The sequence below is a fragment of the Capra hircus genome, chromosome 1 (assembly GCF_001704415.2).
Source record: "Capra hircus breed San Clemente chromosome 1, ASM170441v1, whole genome shotgun sequence".
Lineage (NCBI taxonomy): Eukaryota > Metazoa > Chordata > Mammalia > Artiodactyla > Bovidae > Capra > Capra hircus.
Genome location: NC_030808.1, coordinates 65,420,968 through 65,442,237, shown reverse-complemented (window position 1 = coordinate 65,442,237; position 21,270 = coordinate 65,420,968). Strand labels below are relative to the sequence as shown.

Genomic DNA, 21,270 nt, shown 5'->3' with positions numbered 1-21,270 from the left:
ACAAGAGAAGACTCTACACATGGACATCACCAGATGGTCGACACTGAAATCAGATTGATTATATTCTTTGAAGCCAAAGATGGAGAAGCTCTATACAGTCAGCAAAAACAAGACCGGGAGCTGACTGTGGCTCAGATCATGAAGTCCTTATTGCTTTAGGTGTAGAGTTAGGTTATTTGATTTTTCTCTTGTTTCTTGAGGTAAGCCTGTATTGCTATGAACCTTCCCCTTAGCACTTCTTTTACAGTGTCACATAGGTTTTGGGTTGTTGTGTCTTCATTTTAATTCATTTCTATGCATATTTTGATTTCTTTTTTTATTTCTTCTGTGATTTGTTGGTTATTCAGCAGTGTGCTATTCAGCCTCCATATGTTGGAATTTTTAATAGTTTTTCTCCTGTAATTGACATCTAATCTTACTGCATTGTGGTCAGAAAAGATGCTTGGAATGATTTCAGTTTTTTTGAACTTACTAAGGCTAGATTTATGGCCCAGGATGTGATCTATCCTGGAGAAGGTTCCGTGTGCACTTGAGAAAAAGGTGAAATTCATTGTTTTGGGGTGAAATGTCCTATAGACGTCAACTAGGTCTAACTGGTCTATTGTATCATTTAAAGTTTGTGTTTCCTTGTTAATTTCTGTTTACTTGATCTATCCATAGGTGTGAGTGGGGTATTAAAGTCTCCCACTATTATTGTGTTACTGTTAATTTCCCCTTTCATACTTGTTAGCATTTGTCTCACATATTGCGGTGCTCCTATGTTGGGTACATATATAATTGTTATATCTTCTTCTTGGATTGATCCTTTGATCATTATGTAGTCTCTTCTCTGTCTCTTTTCACAGCCTTTATTTTAAAGTCTATTTTATCTGATATGAGTGTTGCTACTCCTGCTTTCTTTTGGTCTCTATTTGCATGGAATATCTTTTTCCAGCCCTTCACTTTCAGTCTGTATGTGTCCCTTGTTTTGAGGTGGGTCTCTTGTAGACATTATATATAGGGGTCTTGTTTTTGTATCCATTCAGCCAGTCTTTGTCTTTTGGTTGGTGCATTCAACCCATTTACATTTAAGGTAATTACTGATAAGCTTGATCCTGTTGCCATTTACTTTGTTGTTTTGAGTTCGAGTTTATACACCCTTTCTGTGTTTCCTGTCTAGAGAAGATCCTTTAGCATTTGTTGGAGAGCTGGTTTGGTGGTGCTGAATTCTCTCAGCTTTTGCTTGTCTGTAAAGCTTTTGATTTCTCCTTCATATGTGAATGAGATCCTTGCTGGGTACAGTAATCTGGGTTGTAGGTTTTTCACTTTCTTCACTTTAAGTATGTCCTGCCATTCCCTCTTGGCCTGAAGAGTTTCTATTAAAAGATCAGCTGTTATCCTTATGGGTATCCCCTTTGTGTGTTATTTGTTGTTTTTCCCTTGCTATTTTTAATATTTGTTCTTTGTGTTTGATGTTTGTTAATTTGATTAATATGTGTCTTGGGGAGTTTTGCCTTATGTTTATCCTTATGTTTGCCTGTTTATCCTGTTTATCCTCTGTGTTTCTTGGACTTGGTGACTATTTCCTTCCCCATTTTAGGGAAGTTTTCAACTATTATCTCCTCAACTATTTTTTCACGGTCTTTCCGTCTTCTTCTGGGACTCCTATGATTCAAATGTTACGGTGTTTAACATTGTTCCAGAGGTCTCTGAGGTTGTCCTCATTTCTTTTAATTATTTTTTCTTTTCTCCTCTCTGCTTCATTTATTTCTACCATTCTATCTTCTACCTCATCCTATCTTCTGCCTTTGTTATTCTACTGTTGGTTCCCTCCAGAGTGTTTTTGATCTCAATTATTGCATTACTCATTATATATTGACTCTTTTTTTATTTCTTCTAGGTCCTTGTAAACATTTCTTGCATCTTCTCAATCCTTGTCTCCAGGCTATTTATCTGTAACTCTGTTTTGTTTTCAAGATTTTGGATCATTTATACTATCATTATTCAGAATTCTTTATCAGGTAGATCCCCTATCTCTTCCTCTTTTGTTCGGTTTGGTGGGCATTTATCCTGTCCCTTTACCTGCTGGGTATTTCTCTGCCTTTTCATCTTGTTTATTGCTGTGTTTGGGGTGGCCCTTCTGTATTCTGCAGTTTGTGGTTCCTCTTTATTGTGGAGGTTCCTTGCTGTGGGTGGGGTTGGATGGGTTGCTTGTCAAGGTTTCCTGGTTAGGGAAGCTTGTGTCGGTGTTCTGGTGGGTGGAGATGGATTTCTTCTCTCTGGAGTCTAGAGTAGTGAGTTTTGAGATGTCAGTGGGTTTGGTGTGACTTTGGGCAGCCTGTATATGGAAGCTCAGGGCTATGTTCCAGGGCTATGTTCCTGTGTTGCTGGAGAATTCCTGTGGTATGTCTTGCTCTGGAATTTGTTGGCCCTTGGGTGGTGTTTGGTTTCAGTGTAGGTATGGAGGCTTTTGATGAGCTCCTATCGATTAATGTTCCCTGGAGTCAGGAGTTCTCTGGTGTTCTCAGAATTTGGACTTAGGCCTCCTGCCTCTGGTTATAAGTCTTATTCTTACAGTAGCCTCAGGACTTTTCCATCTCCTTTCAAAGACAATGGGCTGCCTTTCTGGGTGCCTGAGGTCCTCTGCCAGCATTCAGAAGTTGTTTTGTGGAATTTGGTCAGCATTCAAATGTTCTTTTGATGAATTTGTGGAGGAGAAAGTGGTCTCCCCGTCCTATTTCTCCGCCATTTTAGGACCACCCCCCCAGGTTATATTCTTCAATTTGGCTTGAATATAATTTTTCATTTCTTTCAATAACTGACTATTGATTAATTTTTCACCAAAATACATATGAAAGAAATAAAATTTGTCTATAATTTTTATGTTTTTATGCACAGACTATTTCAAATAATTTAAAGACAGTTACTGAAAGCAAACATTCAGTGATGTAGTTGGATACAAAATAACAAAAAATAAATAGTATTTTATACGGGCTTCCCTGGTGGCACAGAGAGTAAAGAATCTGCAGGCAATGCAGGAGACCTGGGTTTGATCTCTGGGCTGGGAAGAGCCCCTGGAGAAGGGAATGGCTACCCACTCCAATATTCTTGCCTGGAGAATTCCATGGACAAAGGAGCTTGGCGGACTATAGTCTATGGGGTTGCAAAGAGTTGGATACAACTGAGTGATTAACACATATACACTAACAATTAATTATGAAACAGATTTTAAGAAAATTAATTCATAGGAGCAATAAAGTCTGTAAGGGACTTAAAATTAAGCTAACAAAAGATATGTGTGGCTTTTTTGTGAAAAAGTTGTAAAGCTATGCAGAAAGACATAAAAGAAAGCCAAAGTAAATATATGTTTATAAGATGAAAAGATAAAACACTTATGTCTTAATGATGCACATATTCTCTAAATTCATCAATATGTCCATGTTTCAGAGTCCCAACAAGGATTTACATAAAGTTTGATAAGCTAATCCTAAAACTCATATAGTAGAATAAATGGTCATAGAACAAGATGAGAAAATGAGAATGGAGAGGGGCTACCATATATCAAGATATTTAGTAAAGATATTATAACTAATAAAGTGTGCTATCAGTAGAATAATAGACAAATGTATAAATGTAACAGAGAAAAAAGCCCAAAGACCCACTCAAAAGTAAGAACTTGATATATAAGTGAGATGTCCTTATAAATCAGTGTAAACTGAATTGACTATTCAATAAATGATTTGTATATAAAAATGAAAGCATACCCTTATATCAAACCACCATAAAATAAATTACATATAGATTAAAATCAAATTGTGAAACAGAAAGCCTTAAAACTGATAGAAAAAATAAAACTGCATTTTCCAATAAGAAGGGAAATATCTCGTAGGTAATAAACAAAATGCAGGAGTCAAATGAAAAGACTGATAAGACTGAATACATTCAAATCAAGAATTTGTATGTGACAAAGGCTATTGATGGAAAAACTAAACTACAGCAAGTCAAGGGATTTATTCAAGGTTATATGCTAATAAGCAGTGGATCACAATACAAATACAGTCTTCTGCCTCTAATACTAATTTATTTTGCATTTCTTTTAATTTCTAATTACCCAATTAACACACATTATAGTTTTTCATAAAAATTTGAACAACACAAGTACAATATGGGTATCTTTGACCATTTTCCTCAATGCCAATCACCAGTATCCTTCCCAGATTTGTACATCTTCTTTTGGGCTTTTTCCCTTGAATATTTAAATATGTAAGTAAAAACATAAATTCATTATTCAAGTGATTTTATACTAACCTTACTGTTCTACATCTTTTCTTTAAAAAAAAATGGCTTGAAGGATCTTCCTTATCAGAATAGCATTCTACAGTATGTATATAGTACCATTCATTTATTCAATTTTCTATTAATAGACCTTCAGGCTATTTTCAGTATTTTGCCCATTGGTCTTATAAAAAGGATAAATATCTGAAATGGATTTTCTATCAACATATTTTAAATGTTGACAACAAATTGCCCATACTGGTATGTATAATCATGATTGTTATGTCTAGATGCTCATTTTTCAATTCCTGTTCCATTACTTGCTTTATTAATATTCTTAATTTTTAATATTTTGCCAGCCTAATGGGGAAAAGGGGGTATACTGCACATCCCTAGAGATTCCTAATGAAGCTGGTTCCTCCTCACTGCCAAACCCTGATGTTTATTAGAGGTAAGAGGCAACCACAGCTTTAACTCTTAAAATCATCTTTTCTAGCAGATTCAGATTCATATTTATATTGCAATTGCTTCATTCATTATTTAGACATTGTCTATTAACTTCCTATTATGAAAGATGAGGGTTTAGCAAAATATCATTAAATATTTTTCATATTCATTAATTTCCTGCTATGTACCTAACAATCATTGTCTCCCACTTTGTTGCCTCTTATCATGATTGTCTTGTTATGGTATATTCCTTAAACCTTGCCTAAAGATGTTCCTACTCCACAGTAATAACTTGTTATTGTTTCTGCTAAAACTTTCTGAGTTGCCATTTGAACACTAAGTGTTTTCTCTATCTGGAATTTATTTCTGTGAGAGGTAAAGGGTAGAGGTCTTAAAATTTTTTTCAAACTGGATACCAACTGATGAAAGCCAGTTATTTAATAGTTTATCATTCCATGAAATATCTTCTCTAAAATATACAAAATTCTCTCAAATACCTGAATCATTTCTGGAATATCTCTTAGATCCATTGGTTTTCTTGTATTGCCCTATACCAATATCATAATGTTATTCATAAAAAAAAATTTTTGGCTATTCTTAAACATTTTGTTTTTCTTATGACTTTTAAAATCAGCTTGTAAATTTTTTAAAAATAAGTAAATTCTCCATACTTGCTTCACTAAGGGCTTGTATCATCAAAGGATGTTGAATTTTGTCAAATTCTTTTTCTGTGTCTATTAAATTGAGTGTGACTGTTTATTCTTCCTTTTGTTTCTGTTGTGTATCACACTGATTGATTTGCAATGTCGAACCATCCTTGCACTCCTGGAAAAAATCTTACTTGATCATAGTGTATGATCTTTTTAACATATTTTTGGATTCTGTTTCCTAAAGCTTTGATGAGAATTTTTACATCTATATTCATCAAAGATATTGACCTGTAATTTTCTTTTTTGTAATTTATTTGTCTGGTTTTGGTATCAGGGTAGCACCAGACTAATAGAATGATATTTGGAGTGTGCTGTCATCTTCAAATTATTTTTTTTTTGAATAGTTTGGGAATGATAAGTATAAGTCCTTCTTTATATGTCTGTCAGAATTCTTCTGTGAAACCATCCAATCCTAGACGTTCTTGTGCTGGGAGTCTTTTTTTAGTTACAAATTCAAGTCCACTCCCAGTGATTGGTCTATTTAAATTATGTTTCCTCTTGATTCAGTCTGATAGGTTGTATGTTTTTAGAAATATGTCCACTTTATCTAGGATGTCCAATTTGTTGGCATATAACTACTGTATTATCTTATTATTTTGTATGTAGTATTCTCATATTTTTTGTATCTCTGTGTTATCAGCTGATTTTTCTCCTCTCTAACTTTTTATTTTTTTTATTTGAGTCATCTCTCTTTTCTTCTTGGTGAGTTTGGCTAAAGGATTATTAATTTTGTTTACCTTTACAAAAAATCAGCTCTTGGTTTTCCTGATATTTTCTATTGGATTTTTAATCTCTATTTTATATGTTTCCTTTCTTACCTTTATTATTTCCTTCCCTCTACTAACTTTGGGCTTTGTTTCTTTTTCTAATTTCTTTAGGTGGTAGGTTAGATAGTTTGAGGGTTTTTTTGTGTTTATCCTGCATCACTATAAACTTTCCTCTAATAACTCTTTGCTGGATTCCACCGATTTTAGAGTGTTGTTTTTCCATTCTCAAGGCATTTTTGGATTTTCTCATTGTCTCATCGGTTTTTTTGTAGCATGTTTTTAAGTCTCCACATGTGTGATTTTTTCCCATTTTTCTCTCTGTAATTGATTTCTAGTTTTATACTGTTCTGGTTGGGAAAAAATGTTTGGTATTATTTCCATTCTCTTAAATTTGTTGAGACATGTTTTGTGGCCTAGCTTTTGATCAATCCTCAACATAATAAAGGTTCTTTATGACAAACCCACAAGTAATATCATATTCAACAGTGAAAAGTTGAAAGACTTTCATATAAATCAGGAATAAGACAAGGATACCCACTCTTGCCACTTCTATTTAACATAATATTAGAAGTCCTAGTCACAGGAATCAGGCAAGAAAAATAATTAAAAGGAATTCAAGTTGAAAGCAAGGAATTAACTCTATTGGCAGATGACATGATATTTTGTATAGAAAATCCTAGAGTCTCCACACCAAAACTATTAGAACTAATAAATGAATTTAGAAAAGTTGTAGGTTACAAGATTTATATATAGAAATCTGTTGCTTTTCTGTACAATAGCAATGAACTATCAGAGAGTAAAAGACAATGTTGTTTAAAATCCCACCAAAAAGAATAAAATACCTGGAAATAAAAAGCCAAGGAGATAAAATATCTACACATTAAAAACTATAAAACACTGAAGAAACAAACAGAAAATGATACAAAGAAATGAAAAGACATCCTGAGCTCTTGACTGGAAGAAATAATTTTGTTAAAATGTCTATACACTCAAATCAATCTACAGATTTAATGCAGTTTCTATCAAAATGTTTATGAGATTTTTTTTTACAGAACTAGAACAAATATCCTAAAATTCATATGGAATCACAAAAGATGCTAAATTGCCAAAACAATCTTGAAAGGATAAAACAAAGCTGGAGGTAACATGCTCCCAGACTTCAGACTATACTACAAGGCTACAATAATAAAAAAAGCATGGTACAGGAACAAAACAAGACATATAAAACAATAAAACAGAATAGAGATTCTAGAACTAAACCCTTGCATCTACAGTCAATTGATACACAGCAAAGGAGGCAAAAATATAAAATGGAAAAAAGACAGTCTCTTCAATAAGTGGTTCTGGGAAAACTGGAGAGCTACATGTAAAATAGTGAGAATAGAAGATTTCCTCATACCATATACAAAAATAAACTCAAAATGGATTAAGATATAACTTAAATCCTGAAACTATAAAACTCCTAGAAAAAAAAAAACAGGAAGAACACTTGACATAAATTGTAGCAATATTTATTTTTTTAAAAGCTGTATCCTAAGGCAAAAGAAACAAAGCAAAAATAAAAAATGGGGCCAAATTAAACTTAAAAGCTTTCACAAAGCAAAGGAAACTATTGACAAAATAAACAGACAACCAACAAAATGGGAGAAAATATTTACAAATGATATGCCTAAGAAATTGATACTCAAAATTCATGAACAGCTAATACAACTCAATATTTTAAAAAAACAAACAACCCAACTAAAAAATGGGTAAAACATCTAAATAGACCTTTTTTCCAAAGAAGACATACAGACAGCAAACAGGGACATGTAAAGATGCTTAACACTGCTAATTACTAGAGAAATGCAAATCAAAACCACAATAAGATATCACCTTGTATCTGTCAGAATGACTGTCATCAAAAAGTCCATAAATAACAAATATTGGAGGGGATGTGGAGAAAAGGGAACACTTGTACATGTTGGTCAGAATATATATTGGTCCTGCCACTATGGAAAGAAGCATGAAAGTTTCTCAAGAAACTAAAATAAGAACTACCATATGATCCAGCAATTCTACTCCTGGGTATATATATTAAGAAAATGAACACAAAATTCAAAGACTACATGCACCCCAATATTTAGAACAGTGCTATTTATGATAGCCAAGATATGGAAGCAATCCAAGCAGTACAGGAGACCTGGGTTCGATTCCTGGGTCAGGAGGATATCCTGGAGAAGGACATGGCAACCCACTCCAGTATTCTTGCCTGGAGAGTCTCGATGGACAGAAGAGCCTGGCAGACTACACTCCATGGGATCGAAAGAGTCGGACACAACTTAGTTACTAAACCGCCACCATTTATGATAGCCAAGATATGGAAGCAACCCAAATGTCCACGAATAGATGAACACATAAAAAGAATTTGGCAGTTATATATACACACCTATATATACAATGAAATATAATCGAGCATAGAAAGAAACAAAACTCTACCAATTGCAGCAACATGGATGGACTTAAGAGAACATTATGCTTAGTAAAATTATTCAAACACAAATACTATATGTCACATTTGCAATCTAAAAATAATGCAAATAAGCATATACAGCAAAAGAGAAATAGATTCACAGAAACAAAAAATAAACTAGTGATTACCAGAATGGAGATGGAAGGAGGGGTAAATTAGGAGTACAGGATTAAGAGATAAAAACTATTATCTATCAAATAGATAAGCAACAAGGGATATATTTTATAGCATAGGGAATTAGAGCCATTACCTTTTAATAACTTTTAGTGGAATATAATCTGTAAACATATTTAATCATTATATTTTATACACGAAATTAATATAATAATGTAAACTAACTGAATTTCAATTTTAAAAGTAAATCTGAATGACACTTGATTGGAATTACACTATTTATAAATCAGTTTGAAGAAATTCAATGTACTTTCTATTACTATCAGGGGACTTGTCTTTCAGGCTCAGTATCGATTAGGCTAATCCAGTTTCTATTATTTAAAAATAAAGAACCAAATCTATATAATTTATTTGTGTGTTTTATATAGTACTTAGCAAAAATATATACATTTGAGGAGACAATATTGATAATGAAAGTGACACTTTGGAGCTTTTATCAACTTTGTTCCTCATCATTAAAGTGTACATGCTCAGTTGCTCAGTCGTGTTTGAATCTTTACAACGCTATGGACTATAGCCTGCCAGGCTTCTCTGTCCATGGGATTCTCCAGGCAAGAATACTGTTGTGTTGCCATGTCTTCCCTCCAGTGGATCTTCCTGACCCAAGGGTCAAATCATTAAAGGAAAATTATAAATAATGGAGATTATTAAGATTATTTCTGCAATCTGAGAACATTTTCTATATTATTATCTATTTATAAAATTAAGATTGGCTAATTTATGATTATTTAATATTGCTGTTTATCATTACCATTACTGAATATCATGGGCCAATGATTAATTATATTGATAATATTTTTATCTTTAAGCATAGAATACTTGATAATTAAAATTGTTCAACATATTATATGTTTTTCTCAAAATTCTGCCACTAGTAAGTAGTAAAGAACCCACCTGTCAGTACAGGAGACATAAGAGACCCGGGTTCAATCCCAAGGTCAGAAAGATCCTCTAGGGGAGGAATGGCAACCCCACTCCAGTATTCTTGCCTGGAGAATCCCAGAGACACAGGAGCCTGGTGGGCTATAGCTCATGAGGTTGCAAAGAGTTGGACATGACTGAAGTGACTTAGCACAACACAGCACATGTGTTATATGCCTTTCTCAAAATTGTATAATTAAATATCAACTTAACTCTAGGTGAAATTAATGATTCAATCTGGAACCATTATTAGTGTAAATAATATACTCATTCATTTGCTCATTCATTCATTCAACATGTTTTAATTTTAGATTATACTGAATGCACTGTACTAGATGTTACATATAAAATAACAATAATAAACACCTTTATTCAAGAATAAGAAAAATAAATTCAAGAATAATGGTACTGTAATACTCACTTTCCCTTCATCTCTTGGACTATCACTTAAATGCACAACTGGACCTGGATGAGTCTTTGTGGATCTGTTAAATCAATTCAAGAGAGTCACTTTAAAAAAACATTAAAACACTTTGCCATTAGAGACTGAAACAAAGGAATTAAGATTACAGTGAAATACACTCCCAATATTCTGGAGCTTAGCATAAACTAATTTAAGCTCTTGGTTGTTTTTCTTTAAGAATATTTTTATTTTCCCTACTAACTCTATTAAAGTAGGACTATTTTTAAAAATCTGGTTTAAGAACATTAATCCACAGAATAATGCATTCTTCATTACCTTATATGCTTATCTGTGTGTTGCTAGATCTGCTTCTCTGAAAATTTAAGAATGAAGTTGTACTTATACAGACAAAAGGACTTATATGACCACAAGGGTGATGCTGTAAACCTGTTTCAACTAAACTGCAAAGTACATATCAAATTTAAAATTTCCTTTGACAAGAAATTTCTGATTTTGCTTCTAATGGGTAGTACAGGGGCTCCTTTGAGTTACAAATAGACTCTTGCCAGTGATAGGTATCTTACAAAAATCTGAGAAATTGGGGAAACCTACTTCACTGGTTATGTCTCATTTATCTGGTTAACTAGAATAATCAATAACAGTCTAACAGCATATTGTTAAAAGGATCTTTGCTCTGCTAATCTGACTTTAAATTTATCCTATTCCAATATTTGGCATGTTTTTTATGTTTCCTACCTTAACAGATACCACCGTTGAGTATGATTATATCACGATTAAATATGACATGAACTGATATGACATAGATTATTGCTAATTTTTCCACATCCTGTCTTCAATGACTTAATTGTGTCAGATTAACCCTATTATAAGTATATTTGACATAGTTATAATTTATTTCTTAGGCACACGTGAAAACCATCAAATATTCTGCACAAAACAAGAAAATTTAAATTTTAGAAATTCTTTGGAGTCAGACAAAAGTGACAAATTATGTAACTCCGGGTTCCCCAGATACAACTCCCTAGAGTGACTCAAAGAATTATTAATAAATACATATTTATTATATATCTCATTAATGGTTTTATCCTAAATTTTTTAGGATAGCAGTGAACCTACTGAATAATAGTGAGGATTAGAATACACATACAGCACTTAACGAAATACCAAAACATAGTACTCAATAAATACTATACATTAAGTTTGTTGTAAATCATTGGAATAATTCAATACTAGAATTACTATTTGCATTCTAGAATATGTTCAGGAAGAAAAGGCTTCATGAAAAGTTTATATAGTTTTTTGCAGTTCTCCTATACTTATATGTAATATATCATTCACATATAAATGCTTTATTATACTATATTATATTATATTATTATACTGCTTTATTACAGTATAAAGGGCTCTGATAAAAGACAATGTCCTTCAATTATCTTTTAGTAACTAATAATATCCAATAAACCAAAATTCTATGTCTCTTGTGTTTGATTGGAACAACAAGTACCAAAGTGTACCCCATGATAAACTAGTGAATATATAAGGTGTTTCACATAAAGAATGTTCTATATCAAAAAAAGTTTGGGAAAGTCTGGATTAAAGTTAAAATTTTTTTTTCTTTTACAGAAATTCTTAGAGACATGATATGCAAATCAACACTGCAAATCTGACCATATGCAAGTTAGACCATATGCAAGACTAACTTAACAGACTCTACAAAACACTTAAGTTTAGAAAAAAATCTAAAGTTATTTGTAATAACTTTTTCAGGCTATAGAAGAAATTTTTTTTAATTGTAAAAAATAAAAGAACCCTGAAAGTTAAAGATGATAACAGAAGTTAAAAGGAAAACTCTCATGACTATTAACATTTTGATGTATTTTTTTATGACTTTTTTCACCAACACTGAATTTTCAAAAACTACCAAGCATTCTTTGCCAAAATTATGGCCATTAGAAACTACTTTAAAAAGCAGTTGTGTCCTATGGATTCCGTAAATATCATAGAAATTGCTTTAGATGGAATTAAATTCATGGGACAGTCATCTAAACAATGCCCAGTAATTCTAAAATCCCTATTTATTTCTCTTCCTTCCATTCATCACAATGACTTCTTGATAGTTTCTTTTGTGGACTTTCTCTTCCCATATCTTAAATACTGGTATTTCTTTGTATTCTGTTCTAGACTGAAATGTATTCCCATATTATATATGATCATGAATTCAAGACACCATGGGAGCCAGGTAGATATTGCAAATGAGTTCAATAGGCTGAATAAGAACTGTGCCAAACTGTTAGCACATTGAATGTGAATGTGTTAGTCGTTCAGTCATGTCCAACTCTTTGCGATCCCACAGACTGTAGCCCACCAGGATCCTCCGTCCATGGGATTCTCCATGCAAGAATACTGGAATGGGTTGTCATGCCCTTCTCCAGGGGATCTTCCTGACCCAGGGATCAAACCTGAGTCTCCTGCATTGCAGGCAGATTCTTAACCTCCTGAGCCAGCAGGGAAGCCCATATGTGAATGATAACACATTACCCACCTACAAAAGGAAAGTTGTTAGTTTCAGCTGATTACTGACTGCCATGCAAGAATAATGGACTGGGATTGTTTCATTAGGAATTGTTTTTATGAAAAGCTGGAAATTCAATTTTTCATCTCTATTCTACCAGTTCTTAAATTCTGGAAACTAATAATTCAGAATATACTTAAATACTCTGATGGGCAAACAAAACACACCCATGAGTCAAAACTGGTTCATTGTCTACAAGTTTGCTACCTCATTTATATACATTCTCCAGGTACAATCTCATATATTCTCATAGTTCCAATGTCTATGTAAATTCTGATGTCATTAGGTTCAAATATATATAGAATATTCTGATATATTCCATATATCCTACATCCTTCCATTCTCCCATACCAATTCCATTTGAATAACTTAAAAATACACACAACTCAACCTACCTAAAATTTAGCTCATTATTTTACTCCCAACCTACTTAATCTGCTTTCTTTCACTAAATGACACCTTTGTCTACATAGTTACTCAAGCCAAATACTCACTCAATTCTCTATTATTCTTACATCTTCTCACAAGACCCAAATATTGCCTCTTCTGTCTTCTAACTATTTCTTTAATGTGTCAGCTTATCTTCACTCCTAAATCCTCCATAATTTTTGCCAAGAATATAGTCTTTTCTCTTTTCAATGATTTCTCCATACCTGCATTCAGAGTAGACTTTTTAAGTGCAAGTTCGGTCAAGTGAATTTTTCTCTTAAAACCCTTCAAAACCTAGCTCCTGACCTTGGATAAAGTCTAAATGCTCAAATTGGCTTATAAGACTTTCATACTGTGTATCTTTACTATCTTCTCAGCTTTATCGCTCGCCATCCTTTCTCCTAGCCATTCCCAACTAACTAAACTCCTTAAAACTTCTGTGCATGGAACAAAACCTCTCTCACACTCTATCCTTTAACATTTCTGTTTCCTCCCTTGGAAACCCTCTCCCCCAATTTATTCTCTGCTCATCTAACTGAGACTCATCCTTCAGATCTCATGGATGTAACTTCCTTCACAGATACTTCACTAGGACCTCACATCTATATTAGGCATCCTTCTTACAAAACTTGCAACATTATATTTCCAATATAGTGTAACTGCCTTTTTACTTAATCTCACCTTTATTACTTTGGAATCTCCAAGAAGAGAGAAATTATGTCTGGTTTCCAGGAGTTAGCGTATCATAGTGCTCAGAAAATATATTTGAAGATGGTAAGCCTTATATTTATTTAGTTCTAAACTTCATGCTCAAATTTTTAATCACATGTAGAAGAAATAGGTTCCTCCCCCCCCCTTTTTTTTTAAAGCTGGGACTGCTCTGCAGAAACACCTATCTCTGTGTTATAACCTGGAATATATTTTCCAATTAAAATTTTTAATGTCATTTTGTTATATTACTATTTTATAAAGACATTATTATAAAGACTATTTTCTATAGACATTATTGTTTCTACAGACATCACAAAAATGGCCTCCAGTTTTCAAATAACTAACATATACACTATGAGAACACGAACAATTTAAAATTATAAGAACTGCCTACAATTACAACTTGGAGACTTCACTGAAAACACAAGCTAAAAAGACAAACACTAAATAAAAAGTATTTCAAGAACTTAAAATAGAAATAATATCACATCTTAAAGATAATTCTGCATTTCTCACACCTAAAATGTCTTGTTAAAATTTGTGTAAAGTTCTAGTTATAAAATGAGTCTTCTTAATTAAATGCATATTTTATTACTGTCGCAAACTCTTAACACATATTACTAAGTGGTTTGCATTTCCTAATGTATCTCAAGAGGTAGAGAGCAATTAAAAGACTGACTGTTCAAGGAAGTTGGAAGTTGGGATTTAAAATTATATCTATCTCAGTGGGACTATGTTACCATGGAACACACTTTTGGAAATCTGGTCTAAATAAAGCAATAAACAGTCAGGAGATAAGGTGGCTACTAATAATTTATTGAGGATATTTCAAGGTTATTTTCATAGGTACATACAACTCCATAAAACACTTTATTTACGTAAATAGGAGATTCTATTCAGAATCACATGTATAAGATATTATGAAAAATAAAAATGCCTTTCTATTTTATTTAATTTCTCCTAGCTTTATCCTCCTTTATAATATACATTTTAAAATCATTAGTTCAGAAAATATAAAGTATATAAACTATGTAAATACATATAGGGTATCAGTCACAGTTCAGGTAGTATTAATCTGAATGATGAAAAGGATTTGTTAGGTAAATGAATATAGAAATAACACTGTAAGAATGGTGAAATATTTGATCTGTTTACAAAAAAATACTTCTTAATTACTGTAGCAGCATTGAACTGAACACAAATCTATTACTATTTGTAACTAATAGCAAATTTGTATAAAATCTCTATCTCTCAGGTTTACTTGTGTCTATCAGTAACCCAAAACATTATGAAAACAAATATTAAGCTCAGCATTATGTAATGCTTTTATAGATTTAAGATTATAGGGGGAAAATCCTTTCCCAAATAGCTGAAAAAAAAAATACTTTTTGAGAGACACATAACTGTCTATAGGACAAATGTTTTAAAATATATATATATAGAATATTAAAATATATATGAACAAAAAAGCTCATGCCAATCATAATTATAAATGAAAGCTTTAAGTCAACAGCACTGTGTATCTATTTATCATACTAATTTTCACTAACGTCATTAGTTATTTAGCAGCCGCTCTGTGGAAATCACCAAAATAAGACAAACATGAAAAAAAAATGAGCAACAAAGAATTCTGCCCTGAAGCTATTCTTATTCTAATGAGGAAGAGTTACCATTAATTAAAAAAAAGACTCATTAGGACACAATACAAATAGATAATTGTAATAAGAATATAACTGCTAATATCCCCTTCCTATCAAGCAATATGCATGTACACTGAAATATTGGGAACAGGGAATAGTAGATTTATTATGAAAACCAAAGTCAAATTTCATGAAAATAGGCTGTTTTAATCAGAGTTTTAGAGAAAAACAATTATATAACTTAGAATATGTATATGTAAGAGAGAGAATGAGTCAACCTCAAGTCAAATGTACCTTATTAAGGACCTGGTAGGTACAGAGCGTAAACATTTATTAAAGAAAAATAGTTTCCCCAATTAACACACTGACAAGGAGAATTGTTTGTATATATACTACAAAAGATGGCTTGAAATTCCATAAAGTTTCACATTGGAGGGATTTCACATTTTACATGTGCAGAAACGTAAATATCGGTGACAAAGTGAAAATGGTAATAGCCATCAGCCACATATCCAAAAAGCTGTATACATCACAATGGGAAAGATATTGATGAACCGATTCTTTTTAGAAGCCAGAAAAATATGTTACTGGGGCAAGCAAAGAACAAGCTGCTGCTGCTACGTCGCGTCAGTCTGCTTGTCAGTCGTGTCCGACTCTGTGCGACCCCATAGACGGCAGCCCACCAGGCTCCCCCGTCCCTGGGATGCTCCAGGCAAGAACACTGGAGTGGGTTGCCGTTTCCTTCTCCAATGCATTAAAGTGAAAAGTGAAAGTGAAGTTGCTCAGTCATGTCCGACTCTTAGTGACCCCATGAACTGCAGCCTACCAGGCTCCTCCGTCCATGGGATTTTCCAGGCAGGAGTACTGGAGTGGGGTGCCATTGCTTTCTCCAAAAGAATAAGCTATCAGTATTTAAAAACATGTGAACTGACCATGATTATTTTAAAATTAAACTATATGTGATAACAATCCTCTTGCCATTCCCACTGGAAGTGGCTATACTGACTATAAAGAAATGACATGATTTTCATGTATACCTTTTAGAATAAGCCTTACTATTTTACCACAAAGTTTGCATACATAGTAGCCCTTAATTATTTATACTATTTTAAGGCTAAAATTAGCATCTGTTAATACTACAATATCTATTTTGAAAAAACTTTATAGTTTTCAATTATTTTAGATGAACTTTTCACTCAAATTCATCATAAATTAGCTACTGATGCTTCAAATAACTCTGGAATTTGATATATATATGTACTATATAACTCTAAAAATATTTAATACAAATATAGTGGTATTCAAGTTCAAACTTACAGTTCAATTGCCTTGTTCCACATGATAACATATCCAGAAAGAATGAAAGATTCAATATTTACAATATGTGTATTTCCTCTTTCTGTTCCAACATAGAGCCATTTACTCTGGAAAGGTAGATGACAGTAAGTAATTCTGAAAGAAAGAAAATTACAATTAAAATATCTAAATTTTATATCTGGTCAGCATTAAATTTCTTTACACTTTTTACAGTGATAGCTATATAAACAATAAAATTTACTATATACTCAGTAGCACTTAATTATTAGCAGAGTTTATATGGTAAATGACAAGATTATGTCATTAAAAATAATAATGATAAAGCAACCACTATTAAATAAGTGTCTGATATGGACACTGATATATATTATTTCTAATTCTGAAAATAGCACTTCAAGACATATATACAACTTTTCTTTACAAAGAGGAAACTGAGGTCAAGAATTTGTACTTCTACTTGCCTAGGACTGACAGCTAATAAGTGCAAAACTGGGATTCAAATCCATTACTGTCTGGTTGAAAAATTACTGCATTTCTACAAAGCTATGTTTGGATTTTTATAATAGTGTCACTTGAAATAAAAATTAGGTATATATGAAACATAATTTTCAGAGTTCTCAGAGAGACTGTAGTTTTGTCTACATGAAGCGATAAATTATTTACTTTTTTCCTGATGCTTGGCATTTAAATAGTGTAAAGAAAACTTGTAAGGTTAGAGATCCATTATACTATTTCTTTATTTTTCTGTTCTGCCTTTATCTTCACAATGGGCTTTCTGACCAATTCTGGGAACTTGTTCCACAGCCAGAGCAACCATGACTTCTATATATGAAATCTGGGGATTTGTTAGTCTTCTATTCACAGTATCATCACTTTTTCTAGTTTGGCCTACTTATGCTCCTTAACCACTTTTAAAAAGACATGAGGGATAAGTTCAGTTATCTTCTTGCCAGAACTTGTTATTAAGCCATAATATTTCCTAGAATTTATTTAGAAAAGGAGCTGGCAAACTGTTAGAAGAGAAAAACAGAATTCTGATGTTAAGCAGACAGACCACTATGAAAAAAAAAAAAGGACAGTGAATGATAAATTCCAAGAAGGATTTCATCTTGTACCTCTTTATGTAACAGTGAACATGCAGCATGTCAAATTTATATTTTCAATCTGGTTCACTGACTTTTTGTACACTCTTGTGTGTGTGCATGCTCAGTCATCCAACACTTTGCAAGCCCATGGGCTAAATATAGCCTGCCAGGCTCCTCTGTCCATGGGATTTTCCAGGCAAGAATACTGGAGTGGGTTGCCACTTCCTACTCTAGAGGATCTTCCTGACCCAGGGATCAAACACATGTATCTTACATCTCCCTGCATTGGCGAAGCAGGTTCTTTACAACTGCATCACCTGGGAAGCCCAAACTTTATCTATTCAAAAGTATCCTGCTGAAGGCATCTAGCACACTAAATTAAAAAACTAGAAGTCTTGTTATTACACACACATTTACTGAGTTAATTGATAATCTAATTAAAATATAACATACATGATATTAGACAATTTTGATCAAACCTAAAGTCCAGAAGTGCTGTTGCCAAATAAAGTTCTACAGGGAATAACTTAATAGTCATGTTTCTAGTCAATGGACAATCAATTTCCAATTCAATCTATGTAGAAAGAGGAAGCTCATTTTAAAAAGGATTTATGATCACCCTTTCTGAATAATCAATAATCAAATCCCTTACAATTACACAGTGGAAGTGACAGATTCAAGGATCAGATCTGATAGACAGAGTGCCTGAAGAACTATGGATGGAGGTTAGGGACACTGTACAGGAGGCAGTGATCAAGACCATCCCCAAGAAAAAGAAATGCAAAAAGGCAAAATGGTTGTCTGAGGAGGCCTTACAAATAGCTGAGAAAAGAAGAGAAGCTAAAGGCAAAGGAGAAAAGGAAAGATATACCCATTTGAATGCAGAGTTCCAAAGAATAGCAAGGAGAGATAAGAAAGCCTTCCTCAGTGACCAATGCAAAGAAATAGAGGAAAACGATAGAATGGGAAAGACTAGAGATCTCTTCAAGAAAATTAGAGGTAGCAAGGGAACAGTTCATGCAAAGATGGGTGCAATAAAGGACAGAAATGATATGGACCTAACAGAAGCAGAAGATATTAAGAAGAGGTGCCAAGAATACACAGAAGAACTGTAAAAAAAAAAAAAAATCTTTGTGATCCAGATAACTATGATGGTGTGATCACTCACCCAGAGCCAGACATTCTGGAATGCAAAGTCAAGTGAGCCTTAGGAAGCATCATTACCAACAAAGCTAGTGGAGGTGATGGAATTCCATTTGAGCTATTTCAAACCCTAAACGTTGCTTCTGTGAAAGTGCTCCACTCAGTATGCCAGCAAATTTGGAAGACTCAGCAATGGCCAAAGGACTGGAAAAGGTCAGTTTTCATTCCAATCCCAAAGAAAGGAAGGCAATGCTAAAGAATGCTCAAACTGCTACACAATTGCACTCATCTCACATGCTAGCAAAGCAATGCTCAGGCTTCAACATTACATGAACCATGAAATTCCATACGTTCAAGCTAGATTTAGAAAAGGCAGAGGAACCAGAGATCAAATTGCCAACATCTGTTGAGTCATCAATAAAGCAAGAGAATACCAGAAAAACATCTACTTCAGCATTATTGATTTTGCCAAAGCCTTTGACTGTGTAGGTCACAACAAACTGTGGAAAATTCTTCAAGATATGGGATTACCAGACCACCTTACCTGCCTCCTGAGAAATCTGTATGCAGGTCAAGAAGCAACAATTAGAAACAGACATGGAATAACAGACTGGTTCTAAATTGGGAAAGGAGTACATCAAGGCTGTATATTGTCACGCTGCTTATTTAACTTACATGTAAAGTACATCATGAGAAATGCTGGGCTGGAAGAAGCACAAGCTGGAATCAAGATTGCCGAGAAAAATATCAATAACCTCAGATATGCAGATGATGCCACCCTCATGGCAGAAAGCGAAGAGGAACTAAAGAGCCTCTTGACGAAAGTGAAAGAGAAGAGTGAAAAAGCCGGCTTATAACTCAACATTCAAAAACTAAGATCACAGCATCCAGTCCCATCACTTCATAGCAAATAGATAGGGAAACAGTGGAAACAGTGACAGACTTTATTTTTTTCAGCTCCAAAATCACTGCAGATGGTAGTGACTGCAGCCATGAAATTAAAAGATGCTTGCTCCTTGGAAGAAACACTATGATCAACCTAGACAGCATATTAAAAAGCAGAGACATTACTTTGCTGACAAAGTTCCCTCTAGTCAAAGCTATGGTTTTTCTAGTAGTTGTGTATGGATATGAGAGTTGGACTATAAAGAAAGCTAAGTGCTAAAGAATTGATGCTTTTGAACCATGGTGTTGGAGAAGACTCTTGGGAGCCCCTTGGACTGCAGGGGCTGGATCTAACCAGTCCATCCTAAAGGAAATCAGTCTTGAATATTCATTGGAAGGACTGATGCTGAAGATGAAACTCCAATACTTTGGCCACCTGATGCAAAGAACTGACTCAGTTGAAAAGACCATGATGCTGGGAAAGATAGAAGGTAGGAGGAGAAGGGGACGACAGAGGATGGCATCACTGACTCAATAGACATGAACTTGAGCAAGCTCTGTGAGTTTGTGATGGACAGGGAAACCTGGCATGTTGCAGTCCATGGGATTGCAAAGTGTTGGACATGACTGATCGACTGAACTGAACTTTCTGAACAGAGAGTAAAAAAAAAGCTAATCCCATTAAAGTAGACACAAATACAGGAGTTTGGGGTAGAAAAGGAGCTAGCTTAAAGGTTATATAGTCATTTATACGGTTAAGGAGAAAAGTCTAAGTAATGAGACCTGAAGCAAGTGGCAAAATTCCAATACAGACTTTACATTATGTACAAGAACAATGGAATACATGAAGAAGTTCCAAAGAGAATTATAAATATTCCTTAAACCACAGTACTCTATTCCTCATTCTGATTGATAAACTAGACCCTTTATGACAGAAGTGTTTCATCTTATGTCCAATGTCCAACTGATGAATAGTGGTTGAACAAGTAAGAAAGAATTCCAGAATTAATCTGAACCCAATAAAATCACTAATTTGAAAAGACATACGCACCCTTATGTTCACTGTCGCATTACTGACAACAGCAAAGATATGGGAGCAACATTAAGTGCCCACCAATACATGAATGGATAAAGGAGATGTGATATATACATATACAATGGAAAATTACTCAGCTACAAAATGAATAAAATCTTGCTATTTGTGACAATATAGATGGATCTTTTGTTATGTTAAACAAGTCAGGCAGAAACATACCTATTATATGATTTCACTTAAAGG

General features: G+C 33.6%; 1 protein-coding gene across 5 annotated transcripts in view; it reads right to left on the bottom strand.

The window, feature by feature from the left end:
• STXBP5L (syntaxin binding protein 5 like) overlaps positions 1–21,270 on the bottom strand; it is a 317,733-nt gene that overhangs the window by 174,918 nt on the left and 121,545 nt on the right. For all 5 annotated transcript variants that reach the window (XM_018043989.1, XM_018044072.1, XM_018044062.1 and 2 more), the window contains exons 6-7: positions 16,879–17,013; positions 10,207–10,270 (exon numbers count right to left, since the gene is read on the bottom strand). In XM_018043989.1, the coding sequence (XP_017899478.1) occupies positions 10,207–10,270; positions 16,879–17,013 (199 nt within the window). The remainder of the gene's footprint in view (positions 1–10,206; positions 10,271–16,878; positions 17,014–21,270) is intronic.